General features: G+C 35.5%; 3 protein-coding genes across 3 annotated transcripts; 1 reads left to right on the forward strand and 2 right to left on the reverse strand.

The window, feature by feature from the left end:
• Positions 1–5,534: 5,534 nt before the first annotated feature.
• LOC110778882 (zinc finger BED domain-containing protein RICESLEEPER 1-like) lies at positions 5,535–7,887 on the reverse strand. Its single transcript, XM_056839846.1, has 5 exons — positions 7,292–7,887; positions 6,979–7,111; positions 5,878–6,885; positions 5,684–5,789; positions 5,535–5,584 (listed from the first exon to the last, which is right to left on the reverse strand). Exons 1-5 carry the CDS (start codon positions 7,885–7,887, stop codon positions 5,535–5,537), a joined length of 1,893 nt encoding a protein of 630 aa, XP_056695824.1.
• A 4,219-nt stretch (positions 7,888–12,106) lies between these two features.
• LOC110780560 (GATA transcription factor 7) lies at positions 12,107–14,110 on the forward strand. The gene is made up of 3 exons (XM_021984925.2): positions 12,107–12,236; positions 12,319–12,545; positions 12,629–14,110. The coding sequence occupies exons 2-3, from the start codon at positions 12,321–12,323 to the stop codon at positions 13,232–13,234; spliced, it is 831 nt and encodes a 276-aa protein (XP_021840617.1). The 5' UTR covers positions 12,107–12,236; positions 12,319–12,320; the 3' UTR covers positions 13,235–14,110.
• Positions 14,111–15,587: 1,477 nt separating this feature from the next.
• LOC110778883 (glycine-rich protein DOT1) lies at positions 15,588–16,559 on the reverse strand. Its single transcript, XM_021983426.2, has one exon. The coding sequence runs from the start codon at positions 16,533–16,535 to the stop codon at positions 15,588–15,590; it is 948 nt and encodes a 315-aa protein (XP_021839118.2). The 5' UTR covers positions 16,536–16,559.
• Positions 16,560–27,084: the final 10,525 nt, after the last annotated feature.

The following is a 27,084-nucleotide window of genomic DNA, read 5'->3' on the forward strand; positions in this document are numbered from 1 at the left end:
TTGCCCGATCGGGCGAAGCGTCGCCCGATCGGGCCACGCCAACCTCCAGCGTATTTCGCGAGATTTTATTTCCGATTTTGGGCTCTATTTTGGGCAAACTATAAATACTAGCCCCTTATATTTTTAGTGACATCTTTTATTCTAGTTTTCTAATTACTTATTCTATTTTAGTTCTCTCTATTTTCTCCAAACACTTAGTTTTAATTTTAATCAAAGATTCAAGCTTTATTATTCCATTGTTCTTCAAGTCGGTATTGTTTCTTGCTTTAATTTATCTTATTGCTTGATCATGTTTTCTATTATGTTAATTGCTTTGTTATTTATTATCATGAGTGAGTAGTTTAATTTCTAGGGTTTAGGGGATCCATGAATGCATGATTGGGATTATATGTGGACTTGATTAATTGATTGATTGATTATAATTTCTATAGCTTATTATTATTGCTCGTCAATTCTGTTCGGCCGGACTATTTTGATTTGAGTTTGATTAACCTTAGATTATGCGCCGAGAGGTATAAATATGATGTTTTTTGGTCTGTGGCTATTAGATAGGAATTATTTCTAGTACGTAGCGAGAGCCCGCTAGTTGTTCTATCCTAAGGAATTCATAAGATTCGAGAGATGCATGTTTTCCTAATTATGATTGTTCATTGATTGTTATTGTCCGTTGTCCAATCCTGCTCTGCATTTATGGTGAACCGTTGCCCTAGATTCCTTTAATATTGTTATTTTTCGATTTGATTATTTGCTTTAGTTTAATATACAAACCAATCCAACTCTTTGTTACCAGTAGTCTAGATTAGTTAATTAATAGTAGAAAGAACATTGTTTCCCTGTGGATACGATCCCTGCCTCCGTTACTATATTTTTAGTTGGTGAACGTTAGGTTTATCTTTGATAGGAGTGCGATTTAGCCTGTCAAATTTTGGCGCCGTTACCGGGGAAACGGTTTAATTTTCTGCTACTAATTTTATAATCTAGATTATTTTCTTGAGTCTCATAGAAATTCCTGTTCTTTGAGACCATGTATATATTTTATTTTCTTTAGTTTATTTTTTTATTATTTTTTTTTTAATTTTTTTAATTTTTTTTCCCCTGAAAAAAATGGATTATTATTCTTTCCCTCAATTCTTAAATGATCCTTTTTGGGTGTATTTCGATAGGCTAAATGATTTTATTGGTTACCACAATTTTAATCTTTGGGATTCTTGTGGTTTTGCTTATGGTGGTTTAAATGAGTATACAAGGAATGTGATAGAAAGTAGATTTAATGGTGATTTTCGAGCCTTGTCTTTGGATGATATGTGGGATTACTATATGTGGTTTGCAAGGGATTTGTATGAGCGTGAAATGGTGATTCATGTTACATGTGCTAATCCAAATTATGAGCATAATCTACATGTTTCTACCCCCTCTCCCTTGAATGCTTGTTATAATGAGGTGCATTCTAATGTTTATGATAATCATGTATATTCTAACGACTTATCTAACCCTTGCATGGATATCAATGTTTTGCCTCATGATTCCACTGTTGCTTCTCCCGTGTATTATTGTGAACCCTTGCTCAATCCTGTTCAACCCGAATCAGAAAGCAGAGATAGCTTCTTAGAGGAATTAAGAAGATTAAACTCTGAGATTGAGATTCAGTGTACTAGATCTCAAGAGGCTACTAATGAGATTATTAAAGCTAGTAAGGCTACTCTTGAGAGATTTAGAAAAGTTCAAGAAATTATTGAAAATAATGATTCGAGTTGTGTTGGGGATGGGGGTCAACTGAGTGAACCCATAGACAACCAAGAGTGGGAGGAGCTTATAACAGAGGATGAGGATGAGTGGGAGGATGATGATTTGACTGTTGGATCAATGGATGAAGGATTTGTTGAAACTGAAAAGCCATATGTCATAGAGCAAGTCCATGAGGAAGTTGAAGTTGATAAAACTCTTGTTGTTGTGTCAACCCCTACCCCTCATATTCCAAGTCCAAGAAGGGTTATTCTTAGCCCCGTTTACACCGTCTCACTCCCCTTCTCTTTCCCCATAAAACCTTTACTTGAGGATTTTCCTCCTCCCCATGAAAATCAAAAGCCCAATGGCCCAATGGAGTATGTTCCTCTTTGTGAATCTTTCGCAGGTACTTACAATACTTACAAAGAAGAGGTGGATGCTTTGCAGAGAGCTCTATATGGTGAAGAGCCTATCCACCATGAATTCCAAAACACAGAGAGAGCTATTTCATTGATCATTGAGGTTGAAGAATCAATAGTCCGTAAAAACAACTTCCATAAGGAGAGTATGCCTACTTTCTCTTTTCCTTCCTTTTCTTATTCTTCTTTTATTGTTGTTTTTTCTTTTTGTTCTTCTTCCTTTAGGCATCCTACTCCTTACTGGCATAGAGTTCATTCGGACTTTATGCAAATGTTGTTGTTGATTATCGTGCATGTCTTGTTGCACGAAAGTTGTGCGAGTGCGCATGACAAGCTTATGCGCTCGTTCGTTGGTTATTTACTAACCAATCTCTTTGCGGGAGGCACGATTTGATGATGCTGAGACCCGAAAGGCCGAAAGCTCGGTGAACGGTGGGCACCGTATTCATGATCGGGGTCGTGGTCTGTCACTTCCCGCGCCACATAGCTCATCCAAGGCAATTGATTCGACACCAGATGGCACCATCTTTGGTGCCCCCATTCGATGAGTTTTCGTGGCTCTCATCCCCTTCCTTTCGTTGTCTGTACATAAACTAAGATTGTGTAATGGGGACATTGCATCAATCTAATAGGGGATGAGTATTTCACTATCCATTTATTGCTTTTCGTAGTGTATTTTTCGCTTTTGTTTGTGTGTTTTAGTATAATTTTTGAGCAAGTGTGTGTTTCATTGTAGTTTTTGGTGTTAGAGAGGTGAGAAGAGGGTATTTTACGGTTTGGACGTTTAATGCTGTGCAGGTCTAAGGCTCCAAGTTCGAAAAAGTTGAATTCAAGCTGAAACGGAGTAGTCTGCGTTTTGCCCGATCCGGATCGGGCGAGGAGCGCCCGATCGGACGCGTGTCGATTCAAGGAAAATGTTGGAAAATCGCCCGAACGGGCGACGGTTGCCCGATCCACACAAAAGGCGAGTGAAATGCCCGATCGGGCGAAATTCCGCCCGATCGGGCGGTTGATGATGACGTCGTAGAAAGGTCAAGGAAGGATTCTGGGCTGAGAAAAGTCAATAAAACAAGGCATTGCATTTCGCCCGATCCGGATCGGGCGAGGTGCGCCCGATCTGGCGCGCACAGATTCAACGGAAAGGTTCGAAATTCGCCCGATCGGGCGATCTGCTGCCCGATCGGGCGATCTGCTGCCCGATCGGGCGATCTTCTGCCCGATCGGGCGATTTGCGAATCAGCGACAAATAAGCCACGGTTTGCTCACTTTCCTCATGATACCCCTTGAGCCAATGAGGACATTGTCTGATTTAGCTTGGGGGGTGTTTCACTCACTTGTACATATTAGGTATGTTTTCCCTTTTATTTTTGCATTTACTTATTTTTGTGTGTTTATTTTGGTGTGTTTAATGTTTTCTAGAGTAGTTTATTGCTTTGAAAAAAAAAAATACAAAAATACGTTCCGATGAATACAATATCATGCTTCCCTGTGCCCCTTGAACGAAAATTGTTTTGATTCTTGGTATTTGATGATGGGCAATGTAGATGTGTTAGCCATGATTTGATATTCGATTGCTTTGATGCCTTAACATGAGTCAACTCCGACTAACTATTTGTGGACTTGGTGCTTGACTAGTTGATTTGGTTAGGATGTGTGATAGCTTCCTGGTGTGTCATTGATTTTGAGTATTGATTTGCAACTATTAGTAGTGTTTTATGACTCATATACATGCACATTGTGGAGGACGAAGGCATTTTTCTATTTAGGTAGCCTTCAGATGAAATTAGATACATTTGTCCCCTCCTTTTCTACTCATGTTGTTGCTTGTGCCCTTTTATTCGGTGACTAGCCATATTACAAGCCCATGAAAAACCCCATTGGTTACTAGTCCCAAGCCTAGCTTGGGGGAGCTAATAGTAGTGAGGTGAGGGAGTTGTAATGTGCTACATTTTGAGCACAAAGTAGGTATTGAAAAAGGAGTTCGTCTTATCATGTTTGTTGTTGAAAATGAGTTGAAAATGAAAAGAGATGAAAGAACAAAACAAATGTGAAGGTTTCTAAAAAGAAAGAAAAAAAGAGAGATTGAAAAGGAAAAGAAAGAGAAAAATCTATTACTCTCATAAAAAAGTTCAAAGTGTTGTTTCAATCAAGTTCTGCAAATTCATATCCTTATGAGTGATTGGTTACAATTGTGAAAAAAATGCAAGAAAGTATGGTGTTGGCTATTTGTTGTTTTGTCATGTGTTGAGTGGGAGATTATGGTCATTATGTTGATTGATCACGGTTGTTTTTAGGATTTATGCTCCCCAAAGCCAAGGCTTTAAAGCTCACATTATACCCAAATTTACCGCACCCTTACCTAAGCCTAACATTACAAGCTTTGAAGACCTTCCGACCTTTGTGCATAGAGTCGTACTTATGTGAAAATAGTTGTTTATCAATGCAAGTTATGACATGACACATTTCAAGTCGACTACTAGGTTGAGTGTATGTTTTTCTAGACACACGAGTGTTGTGAGTTTGGGAGGGCATTGTTCACTTATATGTTGGGAGGAGAGCGAACGGGTACATCTTTTACCCGCCACATAAATGAGTGATGAGTGTGTGAGCACTAGTCTTGAATTCCATTGTGCACTTGTGGTTCGCTTTGCGTGACGATTGTTAGGGAGGATTTGTGGTTGGGTGGATTTGATTGGTTGACATTGATGCATGCTCGTTAGATTTTGCCTTGAATTATGTTTTTCATTTTGAAATATGGTGGGGGTGAAGTTGGTCTTGTATTCATCGATGATTTTCTTGCTTAGGGACAAGCAAGGATCTAGCTTGGGGGAGTTTGATATGTGTGTTTTATGTAGAGTTTTTATCCCCGTCCCTTAGTACTTTTTGATCCCAAATGAGCTCTTCGGAGCGATTTTTAGTACTAATGTGCTCCTTGTAGTGTGTTTGTAGTTTCAGGTAGGGGTGAACACCGGTCCAAAACCGGACCGGACCGGACCGGAACCGGAATCGACCAAATATATGGACCGAAGACCGGACCGATTTACATCCGGTCTTGGACCGGACCGGACCGATAATAAGCTGGACCGGACCGGACCGGGCCGGAATGGACCGGATTATTGTTAACATTATAGAAGTAATCGAACAGTATATTATATACTAGTTTGCTACTGCGTAAATCTGAATTCGATCACACGTTAAAAATAAAATTTGATTAACAATTAATGAATTAACTTATAATATATAAAAAAACCAATGATCAACCACACATCCTGTAGGGCTATAGGAGTAATAAGTACTAAAAACTAAAAAATGTCATACATACTTTGTATTTATTAAGAACCAAAATGCTAAATGTCTAATAAAATAACGACTCGGTAAATCAGTAACTCCTCATTCGGTGACAAAAACCATTTCATCTTCCAAGTTGGTCTTCTCCAAATCTGTAATGTAAATACATTTAACAATAATGTATATGTTAGAAATAATACTACATTTAACAATTGAAAGATATAAACTATGAAATATAACAGTAGTCAAACCTTTTTCTAATTGCTCCAGCTCCTTCAATTTCTCCTCCACGTTCATTTTAGATGTAGCAGTTGCAGGCCGAAGCCAATCTTGTCCGCATATGAGAGCTTGTGCCATCTTTGAAAATGAAAAAAATATATGAATAACAAATTAATTATAAAACAATGCAAGATGTAATGTAGTATTGTATATATCATAACATCACCTTAGGAGTTAAAGAGCTTCTAAATTGATCAACATGACGCCCTCCTACACTAAATGCCGATTCCGATGCAACTGTAGATACTGGTATGGCTAGTACATCACGTGCCATACGTGCAATAACTGGAAATCTAGGGCCATTAAGTTTCCACCAAGTTAGAATATCTTTCTCTTCATCTTCTCCCATTTGCTCATTCAAATAACGATCAAACTCACTTCTTACAAACCTACCACCATCAGCTCCACTAATTTGCTTCTTAATTTGCTCCTGGATGTTGTTTTTAAAACTCAAAACACCTCCTTGACTCATGGGCTGCATAATTGACATTGAGTCACTAGTTTGCTCACTCTCCACAATCACAGGAGCATATAATTTTCTATACTCATCAAACATAACATTAGAAAACTCCCTGACTTTATTAGCTAATGACGTTCCCCTATCTACTCCATACATATTTTGAAGAGCAATTTGTACACCCAGGAACTTGAATTTTGGATCAAGAATTACAGCCAGATATATCAACATGTTCATCTTTTCTACGTCACCCCAATACTTGTCAAATTTCAATTTCATTTGAAATGCCATAGTTCTAAAATCAGGATCATCACTAACCGTCCATTGATTCAGTAAATCAAGAATGTGACCAATGTGAAAGAAGAGTGTGTTACTTGTGACATATAAAGAACCAGAAACACGGTTCGTTAAATCATAAAACTCCCTTAAGAAAACGACAAGCTTTTCAACTTTGTCCCAGTCAGCATCATCGGGTGAACTCGTGTTACCTTCGTACTCCCTAGGAAGTGACATTCGACTAAAGACACCTTTAAATTTTTGAGCAGTGTCTAACATAGTGTAAGTTGAATTCCATCTAGTGGGTACATCTAGAGACAAAGAAGATTTGCTCTCTATTTTACATTTCTCAACAACTTCTTTGAAGAGGAGCAATCTGGCAGGAGAATTTTTCACAAACTTAACAACAGCTCGTGTCCTATCAATACATTGAACATGATCCTTCAAACCATCCCACACAATAAGATTAATTATATGTGCAATACACCTCATGTGTAAATATTTTCCCTCATTAATTCCACCCTTTCTCCTTACCATATTTCTCAAGTACCCACATGCCACATCATTAGAACTTGCATTATCAACCGTTACTGTAAAAAGTTTATCACATAAACCCCAAGAGTTTAAACAATCCTCAACAGCTCTACCAATGGCATCTCCCTTATGGCTAGAAATAGGACAAAAATTTATGATCCTTTTTTGTAATTTTCAATCATTGTCAATGAAATGAGCTGTGAGACACATATAATTAATTCTTTGAATAGATGTCCATGTATCAGTTGTCACACTTACTCTTTGACACGAATTTCGTAGAAACTCTTTCAACTTGAGCCTTTCATCACAGTACAGTTGATAACAATCACGTGCAATAGTCATTCGTGAAGGCATATGAAATGCAGGGCAAGCAATAGACATGAAATATTTAAAACCAACTTTCTCTACAAATCGAAATGGCAATTCATCAAGTATGATCATACGACCCAATGCATCTCGCACATCATTAAGATTCACATCTTTATATTTCAACTTAGCATCTCCCTCCTCACCATCTACTGGCTCAAAAATCAAGTGAGTTTGTTTACCTTTGCTCTTATTTGCTGGATTTTTTGGACAAGTTGTCCAATGTTTCTTCACATTCTTCGTGCCATTAGTATTAGGATCAGCAGCAAAATTCCTTTCACAAAATTTGCATTCAGCTCTTATCATATCAGCATTGTCCAAATACATCCAGTAGTCTACCCAATAAGGTGCCCTCCTTTTACTCTTTTTCATGCTCACATATTTGAATCCATCCTTTGACTTTTTTGTAGGGTGTAGTTCATACTCTGGAGTCCTTTTCTCTTCAACCTCATCATCTACGGGATCCGTCCACGGTGAGGCTTCATTCATATCCTCGGATGACTCGGATACTAAACAACGCCTTTTGGATTTGGAACTTGACATCTAGCATATAGGAAAGGGAAATATATTCAGTAATATAACATTGCACCCATATATAATGCATTAAAGTTAAATATCACTCTGTTGAAATTAATATAATTTAATACAAAGTATAAACCATAAAACTAAAATACACACAATTATGAAACATATTTTTTAAAAAAGTGAACAGAGAATCGAAAGAATTTGGAACATAAATAGCATATCAATATATCATGATTCATGAAACTACTAATAGTGCATATCAATTAATCCACTTATGACAACAACAGAGTAGTATTAAATATCAATAATTCAATATAGAATATTCTCCTTATAAAGTTATAATATGAAACTACTATAGACCAATATCTAAACCTTAGACGCAAAATATGAGTATTATAAAACTCTACTCCGTACCTATTTTGAGTATTATCAACCTTAGACCGGACCCATCGGTGTAATCACTAATTAGATGACGCTGCTATAGAGTATTAACCTTAGACGCAATATCTCCATAACCATACTAAAACTCTAATATTAATGTATGAAAGTAGACAAAAAACATGGTTATCATTGCAGTCTTGCGGAGCATTGAGGATTTGAGGTAGCCGCAAATCACTAATTAGATGATTTTGATAATCATGCATTATAAACGAAGAATAGATTATGATGAACGAACCTTGAGTTCTTGAAGACTTGATGCCTTGATAGAGCCGATGTGTGTAGTTGTGTAGCGGTGTAGGGGTTATGAAAAGAATATTCCAGTAGGCTGCTTCAGAATTGTGATTTAACCTAACAGATTAATACCTTATATAGTTACAGATTTATAAAATACCCTAATTCTCAAATATCACGTTATATATATATATATATATATATATATATATATATATATATATATATATATATATATATATATATATATATATATATATATATATATTAATCGATAAAAAGAAACCGGTCTATCCGGTCCAGACCGGAAAATTCCGGTTTTAGACCGGACCGGACCGGAAACCCGGAATCAAAAAAAGTGAGGACCGAAGACCGGACCGGAATATTTCTGGTCCGGGTTCGGTCCGGACCGATCGATCCGGTCCGGTCCAAATTTCCGGTCCGGACCGGATTATGAACAACCCTAGTTTCAGGTTCATCATTGTAGGAATTAGTATATTTTTGTGCATTTCCTACTCATTTGAATCAATAAAAGAGATTATGTACTTTCGAGAGCACAAACATTAAGTTTGAAGAGTTTTGAAGCAAAGCGAATAACGAAGGAAGTACAAAAATGACTATAGTCCACTATTTTAAGCATAACTCAAGTTCTACAACTCTAAATGATGTAATTCCAATTGGGTTGGATTATAGACTTTAATATCTTTCCAACAAGTGGTCACTCGCCTAACTTCGACGAATAACGAAGGAGATATGACGTTTTGAAGATAGAGGATCGTGCAGTTTCAACACGCGCCCGATCGGGCGGGCTTCGCCCGATCCGGATCGGGCGGTCATTCTGGGCGCTGTTTTGGGCATTTTGCAACCGCCCGATCGGGCGGAATTTCGCCCGATCGGGCCGACTATCGAGCACATCGCCCGATCGGGCGAAGCGTCGCCCGATCGGGCCACGCCAACCTCCAGCGTATTTCGCGAGATTTTATTTCCGATTTTGGGCTCTATTTTGGGCAAACTATAAATACTAGCCCCTTATATTTTTAGTGACATCTTTTATTCTAGTTTTCTAATTACTTAGTCTATTTTAGTTCTCTCTATTTTCTCCAAACACTTAGTTTTAATTTTAATCAAAGATTCAAGCTTTATTATTCCATTGTTCTTCAAGTCGGTATTGTTTCTTGCTTTAATTTATCTTATTGCTTGATCATGTTTTCTATTATGTTAATTGCTTTGTTATTTATTATCATGAGTGAGTAGTTTAATTTCTAGGGTTTAGGGGATCCATGAATGCATGATTGGGATTATATGTGGACTTGATTAATTGATTGATTGATTATAATTTCTAAAGCTTATTATTATTGCTCGTCAATTCTGTTCGGCCGGACTATTTGGATTTGAGTTTGATTAACCTTAGATTATGCGCCGAGAGGTATAAATATGATGTTTTTTGGTCTGTGGCTATTAGATAGGAATTATTTCAGTACGTAGCGAGAGCCCGCTAGTTGTTCTATCCTAAGGAATTCATAAGATTCGAGAGATGCATGTTTTCCTAATTATGATTGTTCATTGATTGTTATTGCCCGTTGTCCAATCCTGCTCTGCATTTATGGTGAACCGTTGCCCTAGATTTCTTTAATATTGTTATTTTTCGATTTGATTATTTGCTTTAGTTTAATATACAAACCAATCCAACTCTTTGTTACCAGTAGTCTAGATTAGTTAATTAATAGTAGAAAGAACATTGTTTCCCTGTGGATACGATCCCTGCTTCCCTTACTATATTTTTAGTTGGTGAACGTTAGGTTTATCTTTGATAGGAGTGCGATTTAGCCTGTCAACCATACAAAACACTTATATATTTACAAGTAGTGTTTTGAATAGGTCACAATGTATGCTACCCCTTACCTCGCTACCGCCAAACACGCCGAAATATACCCAATCTTACAAAATTTGTATCTTTTCAATTTCAGTAAACCTAAAATTAACAAATCAAAAAATGGACTCAAAAGGACAAATAATTATAGACAGGGAAAATGTTCTCTTGGGGTATGCGAAGACTTTGCAGGGTCACTAATTTACTCCTTATAGGGTGTGACTAGAAAATTAATTGGTAATAGTCGTCGGGTTGTGGCAGGAAAGGACAGATGAATTCTAGGGGAGGTCCCAGTTTTTAATTCAAAAGTTTGTCTTCTAAATGCCAGGAACTGGAAGGTTAGCCATTTTATTTTACCTTCAGATACTGGTTGGAATCATGTCAGGGTCAAAGCCAGTTCGCGTTTGAAGACGCTCGTCGAATTGTGGGTATGGAACTTCCTTCATTGAATCGTGAGGATTTCATGTATTGGAGCTATCACAAGTCTGGTTAATTTACTGTTAAATCTGCTTATGCAATATTAGCAAAGGAAAATTTATCCGACACCTACAATGGAGCTCCCTCGAATTTCTATAAGAATCTCTGCTCTCTTAAGATTCCACCAAAAAAAAAAAATGTATTTATGTGGAAACTTCTCCGTAATGGAATTGCAACGAAATTCAACCTACATTCTAGAGGAATCCAGATGGAAATTGACTGTGATTTCTGTGCGGATGGAGAGGAGAACATTCAACACATTTTTCGGTTTGCACGATAGGGGCAACAAGTTTGGAGGAATGGATTACTTGCAATCCATTCAGAAATCAATGGAACTATTTCCTTCACGGATTGGTTACTGTTCTATATCTGGATATTTAAATGCCATGATGGGAAAAGCAGTGCTAGGTGTATCTATTTTATTAGTACTTTATGGACACTGTGGTTGTCCAGTAATAACCCAGTTTTCAGGAACGAGGTAACCACAATGGCTTCCGTGTTTGCTATGATCAAGGATGGTTTGGACAAGCACGAGTATTTATTAGCTACAACGGTACCTCATTGCAGTTTCTTCATCCACCAGAAAATGAGCCACACATCCCACCAGGTTTTTTTAGAGTTATTTTCAACCCTACTGGCATCGAGCGTTCAACAACAAAGATCCAGGTGGATGGTTCTTGGCATAAGAACAATCACAATGCAAGTATGGGTTGGCTATGGGAGAATACCCTAAGGACTGATGATTTAGTAATGGATGGGGCTTCCTTAGGAACCACATACACCCCTTTACAAGCTGAAATTTTGGCCTGTTTCTATGGTATGAAATGGGCTTGACAGACTAGTATGGAGACTGTTACGATTCTTACAAATTTTCAGGAATTGGGGCAAATGCTTTGTGGAGGAAGATACACAGGACATGCAGATTCATTGGCCAGTGGAAGAAATCAAAACGCTCGGCAAAGTCTTCTCTTGGTGCATTCTCAAGGTGGATCGGGATCGGGTGGATCGAGCTCATGATCTCGCAACTGGAATGTCCCGAGATTTAATTTGTTTTTCTAATTTCCTGTAATTTTATTTATTTAACACTTGTGAAAAAAAAACCCCTTAAAATATACTGTCTTACACTATTTGTCTCTTTTCAATTTCAGTAAACCTAAAATTAACAAATCAAAAAATTTGACTCAAAAGGACAAATAATTATAGACAGAGGGTTTAGCAAGGAAAAAGAAAAAGACATTCATTGATATTGAATGTTTCACCAAACTCAAAAAAACTCACCGTCCTTTTACATTTATCTCTTTCTCTCTCCTAAATCTCCTTGTATTCTCTTTTCTCTCTCTTCTCACAGGTACACTCCACTCCACAGTTCATACTCTTCACTTTACCCTTTTTGCGAATTTATAGAAATCAACACTTGTTTATTTTTACAGGAATGGAATTCAAAGAACACCCAGAAACTAATTCTGTTTCCGGCGAAGATTTGTTCGTCGACCAGTTATTAAACCTAAACAACGAAGAAGAAGAAGAAGATGGTGGAGCTGAGCTTGAACCTGAAAATCGACCAAATATCATCGTTGTTGAAGATGAAGAGGATAATAACTCCTGCAAATTCTCCCCTCTTCTCTCTCCTCCGTTGGAATCCGTTCTTTCGGTGCCGGTAAAATTACTTTTATTCTCATTTTGTGTTTCCGGCGATAAATACTTTTTCCGGCGAGGATTTTTATACTTTTTTTGAAACAGGAAGAAGAAGCGGACCTGGAATGGCTATCTCATTTCGTTGAAGAGTCATTCTCCCAAATTTCAACACCTTATCCACCCGGGTTATTACAACCTAACCCGAAACCCGGAAATCAACCCACGCCAGCGAACCTCAGCAAGTCACGGAGAAGCAAACGGGTCAGAACTGGAGCGGGAGGTCGGGTTTGGTCTACTTCCGGGTCGGACACTTTCTCGCCTTATTCTACTCCTCTGTGCTGTCCTTCCAGCTCGGGAATTGGCCCGCCCAAGAAGCGGAGGAAGAAGGAAAATGGGACCGTGTCAGGTGGCGGTAGCGGTGGTGGTGGTGGGCTGCCGTGTATGCCGAGGAGGTGTAGTCACTGTGGGGTCCAAAAAACACCACAGTGGCGGGCCGGGCCCGAGGGGGCGAAGACGCTGTGCAATGCATGTGGAGTGAGGTTCAAGTCGGGCCGACTACTACCAGAATATAGGCCCGCTTGTAGCCCGACTTTCTCCAGTGAGCTTCACTCTAGCAGCCACCGGAAAGTGTTGGAGATGAGGAAGAAGAAAGAAACGGGTCAACCCGATTCGGTTTCCGGTTTCCATCTTCTGGTTTCCGGTTTCGGATAGTATGGCTTTTTTACCTTTTTGCCCAGAGAATTCTAATTATCATGGTTATGTTGGTGAATTAGCTGGTAATTAAGTAGTGTTTTGTTGGTTAATTACGTAGTTAGTGTTGGGTTTAGGTAGGATTAGTGGAGTTTTTTTCGATAAACTGGAGGAATTATGTGGCAGGTTAGAGTACGAATGTAGTATTCGGTACGTTATTTAGGAGTGTAAATTTGAAATCAATTTCTATTTTCAAGACTAGAAATTTTAAGTTTAGCAAGCAAAAAATTATGATGGAGTTCCTATACAAATTAATGGATTACATAAACTTATATAAGAAGGTGTTATGTATTATGCCAACTTAGTATCAAATACGGAGTAGTAGTGTTTTTTAATCTAATAGTTACGCACTGGGGAGTCCGGATCCTCTAGAGTTTTAATAAAACTCTACAAGGTAAAATTGTATCTAAATCATACATTTCAAAATCAATGGTTTATAGTGATGAGAAAAAATAGGGGTAATTTTGGAAAGATAATATATCAACCATTGATTTTTCATTCAATGGTTGATATGCTCAAACTCTACTTTGTAGAGTTATTTTAAAACTCTAGAGGATCCAAAACCGGGATAGCATAGGTTAATCAAATAATTAAACTTTCTAATCAATTGGTCATAGTTTTTTACTTTAATAGTTACATTTTATCATCGTATATTTTTGTTTTTTTAATGCTGATATCAGCGGTCTGACGGTCTCACATGAGATTTACTCTTAATGGATTACGATGTCCCCAATCTGATGAAAATTTTCAATTATAGTAATAGTCTTACATGTTAGGAAGTTAAATCGTGTAATTAATTTCAATTATAGTAGTAGTCTTGCATGTTAGGAAGCTAAATTGTGTAATTAATTTCAATTATAGTAGTAGTCTTACATGTTAGGAAGCTAAATTGTGTAATTAATATGATATGTAATCAATATGGGCATTATACGTATTTAATTAATTTCAATTATAGTAGTAGTCTTACATAGTTACATGTTAGGAAGCTAAATTGTGTAATTAATATGATTTGTACTCCCTCCGTCCCGGAATACTCGATCCGGTTTGACCGGCACAGAGTTTAAGAGACTTAAATTGACTTATTTAATTTAATAGGTAGTAGTGGATAGTGGGGTATTATTTTAATGTAGTTAGTGGGAAATGGGTAAAGGGGTGGGGTTGGGGGAGAATAGGGGTTGAATTTTTAATTATTTTTTGTATGGAATAGGGGGTAGGTGGGTTAATAGGGGTGGAGTGAGAAATAATATAATATTGTTAGAATATTTCCATTTTTAGAAACAGATCAAGTATTAAGGGACGGCCCGATAAGGAAAACAAGTCAAGTATTCCGGGACGGAGGGAGTAATCAATTATGGGCATTATACGTATTTAATAGGGAGGCATCAAAATATCAAAAGATCCCCCAAGAGTACATTAGAAGAGTTTGAGTAGTAATTTTGCAATTTCAGTTTATCTAAATTTTACTAGGGAATATTTATTTTGTTTTACCCTAAAGGTTTAATATGAAAGATAAATGTTGTAGACGAGATTTGAACATGAGGACAACTACGAGATTCATCCAAAACACGTTGGGGTTAGCATTATTATGTTGAAAATAATGTTATATAGATTATTACGGTCCATTTTGGCATAGGTTAATTTCATGAAATGGTAAGCTAAAGTTGTAATTTCCTTTTGGGTCGTCTTGTTATTTGTCCATTAGTCTTTCTCTTCTACTATCTGTATGAATTTATAAATTGAGAGGAGAAGAAGACACAAATGCGCTCAATTTACTAAATTGAGAGGAGAATGTTGACGATGAGGTGAGTGGTGGTTTTGCATGTTGAAGTGAGGCGAACGTTGAAGTATGAGAGGATATCGGGGAGAGAAAATTCGTCGAAAGTCGTCGACGATGAAGAGAGTTTCGGGGGGAAGCGGGTTGAGAGGGGAAATTTGGCGGGGAACGGGAAACAACATAAAAAAAATTAAATGACAAAAGATGAAACTTATAAACAATGGAGAAACCCATTGATACATACAAGATTGAAAAGTTACGTACGTCAAAAAACAATTCATCTCCAGACTCCAAACAAAACAGAAAAATGAAAAGCAAATGAAAGCTAATAGTGGGAATTGACCATGCAACATCAAATTACAGTTTAAAGTCCTACAAAGACTCTAATTATCATTCAATCAACAAGTTTGTATGATAGTAAAACTTAATACTCCATATTGTTTTTGTCTAACGATGAGGTTATGGCCTATTCGGCCCCCTTAGTTATTGCCTCGATCTATCGACATGGATTAACAAATACTAAGTACAATATTAGAGGCATTATGGATGTTTTATTGTTGAATCCCTGGAGATTGGACCATGACAACCCCAAAACCAACAATTACCACCGCCTCTTCCTTGCCCCCCACCCCATCCGGATCCACTGCCCCCACCACCTCCTCCTCCCTGCCCACCCCCTCCCCCTCCCCCTCCACCACGCCCACTACCTCCTCCTCCCCCACCCCCTCCACCCGCACCTCCTCCCCAACCCCATCCCGACCCGCCACTATGACCACCTCCTCCTCCCCCACCGCCACCTGCACCTCCCCCGCCTCCACCACCACCACCCCCTCTTCCTCCTCCTCCACCTCCGCCTCCACCTTTGCCTTCTCCTTGACCATGTCCAGATCCTCCACCACTTCCTCTTTGTCGTCCTCGAACTTCACCATGGTCTCCCCCTCCAACTTTGTCTTTACCTCCTCCTCTTCCATGGCCTTTCCCATCACCTCCTCTTTGTACTCCACTAGCACCATGGCCTCCCGGTCTTAATCCTTTACCACTTCTTCCACCACCACCACCTCCTCCTCCTCCACCGCCACCTCCTCCACCACCACCTCCGCCGCTATCACCACCGCCACCTACTCCAACAACACCTCCACCGCTGCCGCCGCCACCACCACCACCACCGCCGCCACCTACTCCAACAACACCTCCACCGTTGCCGCCACCACCACCACCACCACCTCTCTCAACTCCTTGTCCTCCCCCACCACCACCTCCGCTGATGCCTTTACGACTCCCACCGTTACTTCTTTTGGTCATGTCAATGTTGATGTTACTTGGCATACCATCTTTAGATGAAATAACATTACTTGTTTGTTCTTGATTCTCAACAAAATTGATCTCACTTTCAGCTTTGTTTACTGAACTCAACCCATATACCAAACATGGGCTTAAAACACTAATCAACACTAATATGAGCTTGAAGTTGCTTAGTATTAGAGACATTGCTAGTCTTTGTATACACTTACAACTTGTGAATGTCATAACACACACATATCTCTTTATATACCTTTGTAAACCTAAGAGTTGGTTGCGTATGCCTCTAAGCTAAATTAGTTTGTCCCCCCACTACTATCCCTTTACTCACTATTCACTCCAAAATAAAACCCCTCCCACTACGGCCACTAGGCACTACGTCACCATCTACCATAATCCATATATAGGATACAAGTACAACTAATAGTCTAATACAAAAATAGTCTAATACAAAAATAGCATGCTAATCTTGATAGTATTGGCTAAGGTTCTGTTCTATTCGATTTATTTTGACTGAATGTATATTATCTGAAATAAACTTATTTGTGTGTGAAAATGTCTGAAAAAAAACTTAATTTTTCTGAACTTATATTATTTGAACTTAACTAAATTTATCTGAACTTAACTGAACTTATCTAAACTTATTTTATCTGAAATAAGTCGAACATAATAAAACCTTATCTTTTTTTGAATTGGTAGATTGACAAGATTTAGGGCCCATCTTAGTTGATCAACTAAACCGTAACCCTTTTTTACGGGAAAAAACAATATCACTAATAATCAGTCATACGAAATCTATAAAGATAAAATGAATTTGTAAACCACATGTTTGGAAAGAAAGGCATATTGGTTACAATCAAAATAATTATTGTTTTGCGTCTCTTACCACAACTCGTACTAAATCGTAACCTTAAACCCATACGTAGTATTGATCAAATATCTACCTATCCTATGAGTCAATGCCACAAACTGGAGTAAGGGTGCGTTCTATGCACCTGATTTTCACTTACTTTTTTTTCTTTTTTTTAAAAAACTTATTTGAACTTATTAGATCTTATTTTAACTATAAACTAGTTTTTGGGCCCGGGCGATACCCCGGGTATATATATATTTTTTGCAATGATAACATGAAACATGTAATAGCTTAGTGGTAAAAGATGTATTGTTTAATCTCAAGGTCAGGGGACGTGTCAAGTATACTTTCTTATAGACGTCTTTTAATATATAGTATAAATTGTACTTGTTTAACTCTTATTTTTCATGAAGTTATCTTATATGAATTTATATGAACTTATTTGTAAATATTTTTTCCTGAAATTAGTGAAAATAAGGTGAACAGAATAGAGCATTGATATAGGCCGTATAGCTATGGACCTTGGTAAACCTTGGTATAAACCTTGGTATAGGCCGTATAGCTATAGAATAACAATGTTCCTTAATTGGTGCTTATTGGATTAAGAAAAGGGGTTATAGTTTGGTTATTGTTGGTGCGGTCCAGATAATATTCGAAATAAGTTGGTTGGCCCGATAACTTGGTGAAGATGTTTACTCCCAAACTTCATCATTTGAGTTCATGTGACAACTTGATCCATTTGTTCTTTCTTGAAGCAATCAAGCTTGTTTAAATTGTATTGTTTTAAGCTGTTTGATTTTTATTTTTTATTTTTTATTTTTTATTTTTTACTGAACTTATCCGAATTTTTCTTAACATATAAAATAAGTCAAAATAAGTTGACAACATACCCCAACATTAAATGCTTTTTTTTAACTTTTCTTTCTCGAAAGATAAGGTTTTTCTTCTTCTTTTTTGGGAGAATTTTTCTTAGATTAGAGAATCCTAGATTTCTGGTGTACAAGGGAAAAATATTACTTCACATGTTTCATATTTATTGCACTATGGGGGGTTTGCCACAAGATTTTTGAAGCGGGAAAAAGTAAGAAAGAGAAAGGCAAAAATACAAACTTACCCATGTGATTAAATAACGCACAAGAGTTAACATGTTAGGTATCATGGTATTTGTAGTGTGAAAGTAAAAATTTATTTATAAAATGAAAATGGTGCAATATTTATGAAACTTACTTAAAAGGTAAATGGTGCAATAATATTGGAACGGAGGAAGTATTTAATTTCGCGAGAGAAATTGACTCGACGATGAAGATTTATATGGTGTTGCAGCATATGTCAGTTCTACACCTACAATCAACTGAATCTGATTTAATTCAATTTTAAAACTACAATAGATCAAAAGACCTCCTCGATGAAGGTTGTACCAAACAACATGTGTTAGGGAGTATACAAGATGTTCGACGTGCAATGATCGTAGTTTGCATAAAAAGTGTTTGATTTGATTCGATTTGTTAGGTATTTGATATATCCAAATCTCTTTTATAGATGTCGTGTGACTTTTATCAATTAATTTAGCATTAGCTAAAAAAAAAGTAAGCTTTTAAAATAAAACAAAAACGTCAGTATATTATTTTATGGGCCTTTTTGTGAAAAAATACCACAAATAAAGTAACCTTAATAACTAATCTTTTACAAAATTGAGAGTGTCCCAGTAAATGGATTTTAGGGGCCTGCAATATGCCATAATGGTTTAGCTCTAACCAACTGGAAAGCCCATAGTGTTACTCCCTTGCATTTTTTTATTTTTTTTTTAAGTTGTAGATTTTTTTAATTTTTTTTTTGTGGTTTGTTGTTGCAAATGAGTAAATGACTAAAATGAGATAGAAGGGCAATATTAATTATAACTGAGCGAAGGGATTTGAATATGTGACTTATAATACACAAACTCATATTCTTGACCGTTGGGACTTGACCATATTGTTTTTTCAGTTGTAGATATATTGTCATTTGCAACTAATGATATTTTGGCCTAATCGTAGATATTGAGGGACAGGGTGTTAAAACTTCTCACAAGTTTGAATCTCCTATTATAGTTTGTAACTAGTGTTTGGCCCGAGAGATGGGCTCGCGTTTCTAGTTTAAATAATATTATTTGATTTACAGTGACCAATTGTTACTTTGAACTATTTTCTCTCCTTAAAAATCATGTAGTATTTGGTATCAAAGTAGAATGTTTTGCCATCAACATCTAGTGAAAGTATGAAATAATTGAAAGAGTTAATGTTCCAAGTTATATACTTGTATTTATGTGGAGTAAAAATCATATCAAAATAGTTATTTATCTTTTCTAATGGCGTCGAGGTTTCATCGGATGACTTATACTTGTAAGCATTTCCACATATTTTTTTCGCATGATATAGGTCGGCGTGGTTGCTGTAATAATATCTCTCAGTGCTAGAATTTTTGGTCGTCGGATAAATGTTACTCGATCGTTGTCGGATTTTTTTTGTCGCCGAAAAATATCATTGATGGAATGGTGGCCGAGGTGGTGTGAAGGTAGAAATTAGTTTTGCTGGTTTACCTGGTTGGTGAAAGATGAAAAAACGTATAAAAGAAAGTTAAACGTATGAACGTTAGAAATTTGGGTGCGGAAGACTTGGTGGGTATTTGTTGTTTATGTTTTAATATGGAGATCAAGAGTAAGCATAAGATAAAATGTTATATTTCTCATTCCACACTCTATGGCAATGCATACAAGATATATATAGGAGTGATATGCTCTAGGTCCTTCTACACCCCTCATTTATCTATATTTTTCTTAGGATAATTCTAGACATTTTAGTTACTAGATTTTTCTAGGCTAGCTCCTACATATTTCCTAAGATTATTCTAGATTATAATTTACAATTATATTTCTAGATTTTTCTACACAATACATTTTATTACCAGATTTTTACAAGGGTTTTATCTAGATTTTTCTAGATTAATATTTTAACAAAGGGCTAGTTGGATAATTAATAAGGACGTGATAAGTATTAATGGGACAAGATTTAGTTAACTACTTAACTCACATTAATTAGTCCCCGAGATTGTCTAGGTCCGCTGAACAATATTAATTATTTTTGGAGGGTATTGAACTATTTAACTATCGGTAACTTTTGTGTAAGACCGCCTTATCGAAAAGATCAATTTGATTGCTTAACTAATTGGTTTCATTGTTTAACTAATTAGTTCTAGTGCTTTACTAATTAGTTTCACTGTTTAACTAATTAGTTCCGGTGTTTAACTAATTGATTTTATTACTTAACTTATATGACACTAATATGGCATTTTATGTAAGACCGCTTTATATAAAAGTTTGTATTTAACTATTGAACTATTTGACAAATTACTTTGAAGTTTGAACATTCCTAAATGTACTAAATTTTCCTTCTCTAAAGCAAAGTCCAGATTATGTTGCAGCAACATTCGAGGTGTCTTTTAAAACAATGAAAACAAAACTACCAAACAAATCTATCTCTGGTCAAAAGACCGGATATCATTTTTTTTCCCATGGTTCTAATAAATCGGAAGGGATAAAGGTACATGAAAATGAGATTTGAACTTCTTCCACTTCTGCCACGTAAAACTCTCTAATCACTAAAACATATTGCGTAATCTTCGAACTTGAAACCTGTCATACGAAAAGTTGATATCTTATCATTTTAGCCAGTCATTAGATATGATCTTTATTGCATATAAATACATATAACTTGGAACATTCAAGAGTATAATACATACCAACTTTTTACATAATACGCACCACAATATATGATGTTCAAATTAGTAACTCGGTGCATCATCCGTGCCAAACACTAATTAATAGAATTAGTATGAAACATATATACCTAGGTTTGGAAATAATAAGATTTTAATTTGTCGATTGAATAGTACTCTCTCAATCCCTTATTGTTTGCTTTATGCACCGAAATTGATTCATTAAAAGTTAGGTTGAGTGGAATTGAGAAAGACAAAATTGGTTGTACTGAATGTATTTTGCTCCATATGTAACACGAAAATTATGATCCCGTATTCACTTTCAGTAATGGGGCAATATTTTAAAAACAGATCAAAACGTCAAATGAGGCAAACAAAAAAGTACGGAATGAGTATCTAACAAAGTACTCTCGAGTTGGACTGATTTGGTCATAGAATTAAGGTGAAATAGTACTTTAGTCAATAATAGAGGCTAGAGAGTTTGTGATCGCATGTTTAATTGTTTAGTATGAATGCATAGACATTAGACATTTAGACCCTTTCGAGTTTCACCCTTTGGTCTTTGGACGGAATTTGTAAAGAGCAAAACGAGTCTCATTCACCTATTTTTTTCTCTTTATTTGTTTTTCAATTCGGCCACTCACAACTCACCTACCGTTCAATTTAATTAAATAGTCTTAATTAATAAGAAGTATGATTAAGTATAATTAATCTGATCGATCTAACATATACTTTGTAATTCACACCTCATATTCTAATATAACTGTTAACTTAGATATATACTCATTTATTCACCGGCGGTGCTAGTAAGGGTTCAGTCACTGAGCCCTTACTAGTAAAGATGGCCGTGGGCCTAACCGGGCCGGGCCCATGGCAGGCTCATGTTGTATCGTGTCGGGTCGGGCCAGGCCGAATATTTTAAAACAAGGCCCACGCTGTATCGGACCAGTCCGTCGTGCCTAAGGCTAATTTTAGTAAATTTAGTGGCTTTGTCGTGCCGTGCCTTGTCGTGCTTTTTCCAAAAAAAGTAAGGCACATGCCCGATCCATGACCCATGACCCATGACCCACGACTTCGTACCCGTGACCGGGCCTTTTCCGTGTCGGGCTTCGGGTCGGGCCGGCCCACAGCCATCTTTACTTACTAGTTTCGGAAAAAACTAAACTATTAAGTCAAAAACAGAAAAAAGTAAAAACGTCTAAATCACAAGGAAATGCAATATGAAACACAAAACCATTAGGCGCTTCAGTAGTTGTTGTTGTTAAATGTATTGCAAATGTCAAAGGTTTAAACCCCAGTAAGGCCATTTCTGGTTTCACAAATTCTTATTTACATGGGGTGTACGATAAATATTGTACAACAAAGTTAAAGTTAACGTAAAATGCTTAAAAGTTACATTTATATATGTAAAAGTTATCTACTTTTTAGTAATAAATTTTTTCATCTTAATAAAAAATATTTTTTCATAATCACTAATAATGTATAAAATTAACCATTTAACAATTTATAATGTTTATATATTAACTTTTTTTAAAATAATATAAAAGTTAGAAAAAACTGAATAAAGTTACAGAAAACTGGGTAAAAGTTATGTTGGTGCACAATAAATTTATTGTACACCTTGTGCGTGCAAGACCTTTTGTTCTTGTTTTGTTTTCTCTTCCCTTTCCTCTTTTTTAGTGGGCTTTCTTCACATATGAAAAACTAAGTCGTAAAAAAAATTCTCAATAGTTTTCTTGTTTCGCAATTGACTTGATCTCCTATTTGTCCACTAATTTTCTTGTTTTATTTTTATTTTTAATTTGTACTTTCTTGTATTCAATTGAATTAAGGTAGCTAATTATTTAAACAATAAAATGTTAGATTTTAGTTTGGAATTATACAGAGCAATTGATTGCTTTACAATTGAAACTTATGATTATGAATAGGTTGATACTCCGTATGAGATGAAGGCTTTAAACTAAAACACGTACCCTTTCGTCGAGTTTAATTGTATTTTTTTTTAATGTTATTGTAATGATACACGTGTACCACCGATTATAAGTTGTAATTTGAATTATCGGTACGATGTTTGATTTTATTATGTGTTTTAAAATTTTGTACCATTAGTCAAGGAATCCTGACAACCCCTCCTACCAATCAATTTTATTAAATAGTCTTAATTAATCAATATTAACTATGATTAAGTATAATAAACCTGATCGATCAACATATACTATTAAGTATGACTCACACACCTCATATTCTGATAAGACGGATGATGATAGAAGTACACAAGGTGTGCAAGAGCATCTTGCACACCACCACTTATAATATGCCACCTCAATTTTAAAAGATTCCTCTATTTTGAAATTTTCAAACTGAAATTTGAAATGTGTTTCGAAATTTTAATTTTGAATTTCAAATTTGTTTTAAGTTCCCAACAATCAGCAATTAATTATCTTTAATTCCCCATAAAGGCAATGAATGCATTCCCCATAAAGGAAACGAGTAACCAAAACATCATCTAATATTTTGATCTTTTCATGACTAAAATGATCCCGTAAAATGGTTTTGATCCGCAATTAAAAAAAATTGGTTATTTATCCTCTTGAGAAGAATCGAACACGGGTTTGCGCAGTTAGAGTAGATGTTGTAACAGCTTAGTAGTGACCATTGTAGCAAGGGGTATCAGCACATAAGTCATTGCAAACATAAATATTTTAATCTAATTTTAACGAGTTTGAGAATTCTACATATGATTTATGTAAAGGTGAAATGATCCTTTATAATCGTAAATAATATTATAACACATTCATGTGTTCTATCTATCGTTTCTAGTCTTGGTGGTGGGTCATAATTTTGTATTATAACAAGAAGTAAACAACTTACTGGGTAGATGTTTATGAAAATGTTAGGAGTTACACATCTATTTTACTTGAGTTTAATTTAATTTAAATTTAATTTCTTTAAAAGTTATACTTCCTCCGTTCCGGAAATATCGCACCATTTGTTTTTTACACTATTCATATTACGACTTTGGCCATTTTTTGTGATTTGTACGTAAGAAAATTTTAGTCATGTGGGGTAATGTTAGATTCATATCGATATATATTTTCTAAATATTAATTTTTTTATAATTTTTAGGAAATTTAGTGAAACACTACCTTTAAATTTAGTGGTTTTGTGAATTGCTACCTTATAAAAACTTTTTTTAATTTAACTACCTTATAAGTTTGGTTTGTTTGACTAACACTACTATTTGACATTTTCCGTTCATATTTTTCGTCGTGTATTTCTTCCATTCTTTTAAATATCTTTGTTCACTTGTTGTTTTGTTCGTTTGCCATATTAAATAACCGTTGTAGTGGAGTTCAAAGACGGAAAACAATAACAAAAAACGTCAAATGGTAGTGTTAGTCAAACAAATCAAACTTATAAGGTAGTAAATTATAATTTTCTTTTTAAAAGGTAGCAATTCACAAAACCACCAAACTTAAAGGTAGTGTTTCACCAAATTTCCTAATTTTTACTTGCACACAATTTGAGATATTAAGAGTCAAAGTAATGGTTAGCGGAGTAAAAGTCAACCATGGTGCAATATTTCCGGAACGGAGGAAGTATAATCTTGTGTAATCTTAGCCAAACTTAGTAATTAAAGGTTAACTCTTCGAAGTTTGGTCTAAATAATTTATTTACAACGTACGAAGTTATTATTTTTGGATAATGTTACTATTTTACAGGTTTAGACATATAGTAAAAAAAAATTCATTTGGAGATTGGTAAACATTTTCTGGTATCATTAAGTTTTATTGTAAGCCTTTGTGTAATCATAAAAATATGTAGTGTATAATTTTTTAAAAATAAATTATATTTTTAACAACCAACTCTTTTTTGATAATGAGGTAAATTAAGATAGTCCCCATAAAGATAACCACGATTTACCAAAAAATCATAGTTAAAGGTGAAAAAAACATTCAATATTAAGTTTGATGTTATATTGACTAAAATGATCTCATAATTTGGTTTGTCACAATTAAAATTTTGGTTATTTTTTCTCTAGTCAAGAATCAAGCACGGGTACTCGCAGTTAGATCGAGTAGATGTTATAGCAGTGTAGTAGTGATCGCTTTAGCAAGAGGGATCAACACATATGTCATTTCAAGCGAAACTTTTTAATATAATTTTACGGAGTTTGAGAATTCCGAATAAGATTTCTTTAAAGGTGAAATCATCATTTTTAATCGTAGATAAAAAAATACACCATTCGGTCCTACTTCAATAAAGGGTTATTGGCAAATAAAGATTACTCCGTATATTTTTACTAGGAAGTACTCCGTATGTTTTTTTAATGAAAATTAAATTTTATAAGTATGTATTTTAATATGTGGGATCATTTTATGTATTATGAAATCTAAACATTCGCTGCTTATAAAACCTTATCTATATTCTCAAAATCTCAAATAAATTATATATTTTCTAGCACAAATGTATGTGCTGATACCACTTGCCAAACTGATTACAACGAAGTTTATATGATCATCTTTACACTGACCCTAGACCTGCGTTCGATCCTTTATATGTGGATCTTTTTTTTTTCTTTGGGCAATTGTTGTTTTGTGTTACTATTGTTTTTATGGTTTCTTTTTAGTATTTACGGAATCATAATAAACATTACTTCCTTTCTTTATGTATTGAATATATCTTTTTATGGGATCATTTGTGAGTTTATTCATAAATTTTATCCAATTTTGTTTATCTTCTCATCCAGCTATATGGTAGTAACGATATGCTATTTCGACAATATATGATGTGGGCTGTAATGACATATGCGTGCAACGAACAATCTTTTGCATATCAGAAACTCTTAGATGTAGTTTAAGCTTCAGATATTATGAATAATATAATGGTTTTTCAAAAAATATATTTGTTGTAAACAATGAAGTTTGGACTTTGAGTTTAATTACCATGTGTAGCTTCATCAGAAAACTTTTTGTTATGTCTTGAAAAAAAATGCATATACTCATATGATTCGTCCATGGATAATGAAAGAAAATGCATGTACTGATACTCATATCTTTAAACTTAAAAAATCATAGTTAAAGGTGAAGTAAAACATCAACATGCATTTTGATCTTTTCATGACCAAAATGATCCCATAAAAATGGTTTGTCACAATTAAAATTTTGTTTTATTTGCTCTTGACAAGAATCGAACACTGACACACACAGTTAGAGTATATGTTATATCAGTATAGTAGTGAGTTAGTGACCATGGGTATCAGCACGTAAGTCATTGCAAACAAACATATTTTTGTCTAATTTTACCGAGGTTGAGAATTCTGAATGTGATTTTTTTAAAAGGTGAAATGATCCTTTTAATCATAGATAAAGTTATAACACATTGTGTTTTCCAATTTTGGTGGTGGGGCGTCATTTTGCGTTATAACTAGAAACAAACAATTTAGATGTTTATGAACATGTTAGAAATTACGTATCTATTTTACTTAAGTTTGGTTTTATTTATATTTAATTTCTTCAAAAGTTAAATGATCTCCTGTAAACGTAGTCAAACTTAGTTAATTATTTAAATCTAGCTCTTTGAAGTTATTGAAATCTAAACAATTTATTACAACGTAAAAAGTTATTATTTTTGGATATCATTACTATTTAACAGGTTTAGACATACGGTAATAAAGAAATTCATTTGGGGATCGGTAAATATTTTCTAGTATCGTTAACCTTCACTACGGGAAAACACGGCGCTTTTCGACGCTTTTTTGGTCATATATCGACGGCTTGAAGCGTCGAAAAATAGCATATCGACGCTTCTTTGAACAGTCGAAATATTCACGGTCGATATTTTTCGACGCTCTATGTCGTCGATATTTACTCCATTAAGACGCTTTTTTTAGTCACTATTTTCCATATTTCGACGCTTTCTTTGGTCGACATATTTCGACACCCTGTTGCGTCGCTATTTGCTCCACTTTCGCGCAATACGAATGCATTTTTCGACTCTTTGCTCCGTCATTTCTCGTGTTTACATTTTCGTTCCCCCAAATCAAGACCCTTTTGAGGGTCACAATTTGATAATATATTTTTACCGCCAAACAAATTTAGACTCTTCTAAGCGTCACAATTTACTCTAAAAATA

Source organism: Spinacia oleracea, chromosome 3 (genome assembly GCF_020520425.1).
Source record: "Spinacia oleracea cultivar Varoflay chromosome 3, BTI_SOV_V1, whole genome shotgun sequence".
Taxonomy (NCBI): domain Eukaryota; kingdom Viridiplantae; phylum Streptophyta; class Magnoliopsida; order Caryophyllales; family Amaranthaceae; genus Spinacia; species Spinacia oleracea.

What these genes read in the sequence shown, in the direction of transcription:
- LOC110778883 (XM_021983426.2), bottom strand. Translation starts at nt 16,535, where the DNA reads ATGTCTCTAATACTAAGCAACTTCAAGCTCATATTAGTGTTGATTAGT.
- LOC110778882 (XM_056839846.1), bottom strand. Translation starts at nt 7,887, where the DNA reads ATGTCAAGTTCCAAATCCAAAAGGCGTTGTTTAGTATCCGAGTCATCC. An exon ending in GCACGTGATTGTTATCAACT is followed by an intron (nt 7,112 to 7,291) that starts GTACTGTGATGA and finishes TCCTATTTCTAG; the next exon opens with CCATAAGGGAGATGCCATTG. An exon ending in GTGGGTACTTGAGAAATATG is followed by an intron (nt 6,886 to 6,978) that starts GTAAGGAGAAAG and finishes GATGGTTTGAAG; the next exon opens with GATCATGTTCAATGTATTGA.
- LOC110780560 (XM_021984925.2), top strand. Translation starts at nt 12,321, where the DNA reads ATGGAATTCAAAGAACACCCAGAAACTAATTCTGTTTCCGGCGAAGAT. An exon ending in AATCCGTTCTTTCGGTGCCG is followed by an intron (nt 12,546 to 12,628) that starts GTAAAATTACTT and finishes TTTTTGAAACAG; the next exon opens with GAAGAAGAAGCGGACCTGGA.